Below are 6,408 nucleotides of genomic sequence, written 5' to 3' on the forward strand. Positions count from 1 at the left end.
AGTACAAATTTCACCTAAATTATAAAAAATAAAAGAGTAATTGTAATAAAACTAGAAGAATATATCAGAAAAATAAATGTATGCAAGTTTATAAAGAATAAAATACCCATGAAATATGAGTTTCAACATTGTTTGCTGATTTTCGAAACTCTAATTACCACACGCACACTCAAGGTTTTAAATGGCGTGAGGCGTGATGTGACAGCAATACCAAACTTCAAGCTTAACGAGCCATGACAAGCCATGTGGTTTTTCAAAGCGTGATGTAAGACGGTGATGTTGTATTAATTTATAATTATATTACCACACAAATATAAATTTATATTAAATATAACTACTTTTTAGAAGTGTTATATCGATAGCTAATAACAAAAGGTTAACAAAAAACACAATACTTCTATCACCAATTAGAAAAGACATAACAAAGACAAAAAAATGTATCTCGAACGAAAAAACACGTGTCATAACACACCATAACGCGCCATGGCACGCCATATTACACATTGTCACGCACCACGCCTAACAACAACATTATGAGGCTTTTCGTAACGGCAAAGTCACACCTCACGCTTTGTCGCACCTTTTAGAACACTGCGCACACTATTTTAATCCAGTTAATACTATATTTTGTATCCTTATTAGTATTGTATAATGATTATAAACCGATGTAAGAAAGAAAAATCATGAAAAATAAGCGTTGAACTTGTTCATCGAGTTACACAATCCGTTCTCAACCTACATAAACTACACCACTTCATTTTATACTAAGTTTAGTGATGCTTGAATTGAATGACTTAGTACAAGCAACAAGAACACAAAAGGTAAAACATAATTCCAAAACTAGATTCTTTTATTTTTTTAAAAGACTTAATTTTCAACTAAAAAATGTTAGCAATTTGGTAACGAAGAAAAAACTTACAAAGAAAATGAAATAATTCGGTTTTTAACCACACAATTCAAATAGATTTAAAATCGACATTTCTATTAACAAACCATAGGTAAGAAAACTACATAATCAAGTATCTAATAGTTCTGACCGTTGCAAAGATGATATTGTTTTGATATTTCCAAATCATCACGTTTCTGAGACGATAACCGAGCCAAATCAATCAAAAATTAGATTCTTATTTAATAAATTGAAAAAAATGTCCCATAAACAATAAAAATGAAATACATATAAGGAGGAAAATATAAGCGTTCTTCCTTAACCCTTGGAGATCTTAATTGATTAGGATAAGATCCTCAATCAATTATCAAAATCAAATCTCAAAAAGTAAAGATATCGAAAATAAATAGAAAAACACATTTTTGCCCTAAATGATCCTGAAAGGCCGAAAAACACCACACGTCATGTGGTGTGTGAATTTCGTTCAACTTTACATCGTGTGCGAATTCCATCCAATTTCAAGCTTTTGAATCACTTCGGCAGATTTGTTGTTGATGTCATCATACTTTGATTCATACTAGTCAGCGTCAGACTATGTATCAACACTTGTATCACCTGCATGTTGTTTAGTATTATATAAAGTTTATATATATATATATATATATATATATATATATATATATATATATATATATATATATATATATATATATATATATATATATATATATATATATATATATATATAAGGAATTTGTTTCTTAATCCGAGATTTATTGATTAAGTTGTGGGAAACATTAAACCTATTGATATAAGAGCGATTTGACAAGGAAATTACTTGTCAAGCATGTGATAAGCTGCGAACTTTTGAGTATTTGGAGATTATGCTTGTTGCATAATTGGAGAGGATTCGGGTGAGACTTACGATAGATATTTAAAACCAGAGGACCATACTTTTTGGGTATTCAATACATGCAATTATTAACCGGATGTAAAATAAGTGATAATTAATAATTTCCCTAATGGTGGTCAAGTTATTAATTTAGTATTTTTGTTATTATCCAAATATTAATGTAAATTATACGGACATTAAGATCATATTTCATTCAAAAGATATTTATAATATATTGAACTTGGGCGACTTGTAAGTTTTTGAAACGAAAGTTTTATCGATTGATAAATAAAGGATAATGGGAAAAAGACATGTGTTGTCATGGTACAAAAAAAAAACATAGGATTTTAGGGTAGGACCACTTGCAAATATAACTTATTTATTTTTATTTTTTTGGTTTAACGATTAGTTTTTTTGAACCAAAAAAATCATTAGAATGAAAGTAATTTATATGACATTATAAGCGACAATTTGTTAATTTTATTGAGTCAATAACACATTTTTTTGATAAGTAAGAGACATATCGGATAAATCATAACTAAGTCATAGGCTTCTAAATATGATATCAAACATATAAAAAAAACACAAAAATTATGTTTCATTAGACATTTTTTAGTTTGTATTAAATGGTACTAGAAAAAAAGTGTCACACAAATAATAAAACGAAAGACACCATGCCAAAATGCTTACACCCGTTGCCGTTAATCATGTAACTTATAAATACTTTACATTGTGTCTTTTTTCAATTTTACCCAATCATACAATAATTTTATATTCATAATAATGATTGCAAGAAAATAAAATTTGGAATGTTTTGAATGGAAAAATCATTATTTTTTGGCTTTTGCATCTTTTAGATTGGTATAAATTTAACGGACAAAGAATGCTTCCAAGGATGTCCTTTTTGGTATCAAAAAGAAAACAAAAAACCAAGGTCAACTTTGTAATATTATGTGCCCTCTTGACTTTTCTCTTATATATTCTGATTCCAACAACCTCAATTTTTATTTGAAAATCCAGCTCTAATATTTTTAACAAAACCCATATTGAAAATTGTTAAGAGCCAAGGCTTAAATCGTAATTTTACAAAAACAAATGACCTACAATATATATATATATATATATATATATATATATATATATATATATATATATATATATATATATATATATATATATATAATTTAATAAAGTTTGGAGAATTGAAATTTAAGAAGGTAAAAATTGGCTATAAATTATCAAAAAAGTCGTCCTATTGCTTCAAAATTGGTCATCCTGCTAGCCTACCTAAAACCCATGTCGAACCTCCCTCCAAATTATGTAAAAAAAAAAAAAAAAAAAAAAAACTTTTACAGTGAAGATAAAAATAAATGAAAATTGATTTTTTTTTTTTTTTTAGAGAGAAAAAGTGAAGAGAGCTGGAAATAGCTGGAAAACCTACTCCTCCAAGAAGTGCTTCACGATCTTCATGCTTGGTTCCACCACCTGTTTTTCCCATATTTCCGCCACCCTTGCTCCGCCTCTCTCCGCCGTCATAACAGCCCTAAATGCCTCAGTGGCATCTATTCTCTTTAATTCCCAGCCGGCGTCCCTCAGCCGTAGGATCTTACTCACTTGCTTCTTCGCCAGTTGGCACGTGTTGTCCTTGATCCTTCTCACGGCTTCATCGTACGCCTCCTGCCCCATCACATCCTCCTCGAATACCGAGCCCTCCGTTCGCCGGAGCCCTGGAAAATTCGTGAAATACGTCTCGAACTCCGGTATTCCAATCGCCTGACCTAAACCACACCTGTTAACCCTCTTGTGCTCATCGGACCTGAAAAACTCTGAAAGCTCCTCGAACATACCGGAATCAAGCATCTCATCGACCCTTTTTGATAAATACTGATTTAAAACCGGTAAGCTAACATCCACCCAGATGAAACAGCATTCGTATCGGAAATCAGAGCTCACCGGCTGCGGCTCTGGTCCGTTGAAGACGTCCGATTTTGGGTCGTAACGTTTTGTAACCAGTGAGTATATTAACGAATTTGATCCTCCGACGACAAGAGGCAACCCCCGTCGAGTTCTAATCTGGTTGATGTATTCTGCCGCCACATTCCGGAAATCCGACGGAGTGAAAACCGATTTCCTTGGGTCAATCGCTCCCAGAAGGTGGTGGGGGACACCGCGTCGCTCTTGCATTGTGATTTTGTTTGTGGTGATATCAAGTCCGCTGTACACTTGCATTTTATCGGAGTTGATGATCTCAGAGTTATCAAAAAATCGAGTTGCGAGATCGATTGAAAGACGGGATTTACCTGCGCCGGTTGGCCCCATGATGACGACAATCTTTCGCTTTCGGCGACGACTGGATGGAGATATAGGTGATACGGCGGCGGCGACTGTGGAGGGTGATTCCATGTGGATTTGATTAACCCACGTGGAAGAAGAAGAAGAAGAAGAAGGGGTGGGTTGAAAGAAGGTGAGAAATGAAGAAAATAATTTGAAGCGATGATGATGGAAATTTGTTGAAAATGGTAGTCTCATAAGGAAATTTGTTTTGATGACGATGAAAATACAAAACTCACAACACAAGCAGAACGTACATACAAAATACATGAGAGAGGAGGAGGAGGAGAGAGAAAGAGAGAGAGAAAGAGAAGGCAGTTTTTAGGGGTGGGTTTGTTACATGTACAATATATTCAGAAATCAGAAATAGTCTCTGTTTCTCTCTCTCTCTCTCTCTATATATATATATATATATATATATATATATATATATTCCGTGAGGATTTGGGATATAAAGAAGTAGTGGGTATGGATTCAGAAGCGATAAAACAGAGGATACATCATAATCATCTTCATCATTGTGGTAGCTTCTAAAATCTGTATGGAATGAGTTTGAATCTTGTGGATATTGATGGGATATGAATTAATGAATGTGGTGCAGAGGTGGGTGTGTGTGTGTGTGTCGGGATTTGGTGACACAGGATGATCGGAGAATGGAGGAGAAGGAGGGAAGTGTTGTTGGGACGTTGGGGTTAAGTTTTTGGGTTGGATTGAAGAATGTAAGAGTGATGGGCTTGTTTTAAACCCCTGATTGAAGAATGGAATGGAATGGAATGGAATGCCACCTCAAATTCAAATCAACTCACCTTTTCCTTTCAAACTGTAAGAAAAAACTGGTGAGAGGAATTGGTGGGCCACTTTTTGGAAAATGCATTTTGAATTGAGAATTGAGAATACATTTATACTTTTGCATTTTAAAATGATATTATTGTTAATAGAATTACATTTATGTTGCTCGACTCGGTGACGATTAAAATATATGGATATAAGTTATTAGAATTAATGTAACATAAATCTAGGTTTTTAAAAAAATCTGGATTTATTATTGTTTATTTAAAAAAGTTTATATTTTATATATAAATATCAATAATATTATAGTCCATGTGGAGACGCCTCTTTTTATTCATTGTAAAAACTTAATATGTGCAAGTATAATTTGATAGGACTATTTTATTTTATCTTATTTATCAAAATCTGCATAAAAGTTTTTATATTTTAGTTTTATTGACAAAAAATTCATTTTAGATTATCATTTCAAATTGGTAAACATTTACAAAAGAACTCTTGTATATAGGGGTGTTCGTTTGGATGGATCGGTTTGATTTGATCAAGTGAATCTAAATTAATTTCAGTTTTCAAAACATGGATCTGAATATTCCAAGCTAAATTCAAATCTGGTCTGATTCGATTCAATTACAATTCGGTTGGATCGGTTTTTCAAAAACCGAAACATTTTAAAACGATATATAATTATAATATTACCAAACTTTACACATGAAGCAAAAAACAAATTATTTAATTGTGATTTGAAATTATAACAACTAATAAGAAGATATATTATACTTAAATATTTTATAGATAGAAAATTTTTGAGAGAAAATGCATATTAATATTTTTTTATCGGATAAAACGTTTTGAACCTATTTGAAAAAATAAATTACAAAATTAATAAATAACTATAGATATATATAGGGCTGTAAACGAACAAAACGAACACGAACAAGGTCTTGTTTATGTTCGTTCGTTTAAGTTAGCAGAACAACAAACGAACACGAACGGATAAACGAACGAGATTTTCTTGTTCATGTTCGTTCATTTATGTTCGTGAACATGCTAAACGAACATAAATGAATAAAGATTAAAAAAACACAATTAAACATATATGAACATAAACGAACATATAATATAGCAATATAATAAAAAATAATTGAATATAGATGAATATAAATAAACTTAAACGAACGTAAATGAACATCGTAAACGAACGTTCACGAACATAAATGAACGAACGAGACCATTGTTCATGTTCGTTCATTTAACTAAACGAACGATAATTTTTGTTCATGTTCGTTCATTTATTAAATAAACGAACATAAACGAACTTCCCGCCGAACAGTTCACGAACGGTTCGCCGAACGTTCAGTTCGTTTACAGCCCTAGATATATATTATAAATAGATAAATAATAAATATTGATTCAGTTTTTTGGACTATTCGGCTCTTATTTTATAAACCAAAACCAAAGATTTTATATTTATCTTTTAAGGATAATTATTATCTTAATTATCTTGTAATTATAT

The 6,408-nt window shown here is 31.6% G+C and overlaps 1 protein-coding gene across 2 annotated transcripts; it reads right to left on the reverse strand.

Annotated features, from left to right (window-relative positions):
• Nucleotides 1-1,156: 1,156 nt before the first annotated feature.
• Nucleotides 1,157-4,481, reverse strand: IPT1 (isopentenyltransferase 1). Of its 2 annotated transcripts, XM_078989367.1 has the most exons (2): nt 3,220-4,481; nt 1,157-1,501 (listed from the first exon to the last, which is right to left on the reverse strand). In XM_078989367.1, exons 1-2 carry the CDS (start codon nt 4,377-4,379, stop codon nt 1,498-1,500), a joined length of 1,164 nt encoding a protein of 387 aa, XP_078845493.1. In that variant the 5' UTR covers nt 4,380-4,481; the 3' UTR covers nt 1,157-1,497. The 2 variants fall into 2 exon arrangements, with proteins under 2 accessions (XP_078845493.1, XP_078845494.1); XM_078989368.1 differs by lacking the exon at nt 1,157-1,501 and having other exon boundaries at nt 2,987-4,481.
• Between the last annotated feature and the right edge of the window lie 1,927 nt (nt 4,482-6,408).

The sequence above is a fragment of the Lactuca saligna genome, chromosome 4 (genome assembly GCF_052625555.1).
Source record: "Lactuca saligna cultivar CGN05327 chromosome 4, ASM5262555v1, whole genome shotgun sequence".
NCBI classification, from domain to species: domain Eukaryota; kingdom Viridiplantae; phylum Streptophyta; class Magnoliopsida; order Asterales; family Asteraceae; genus Lactuca; species Lactuca saligna.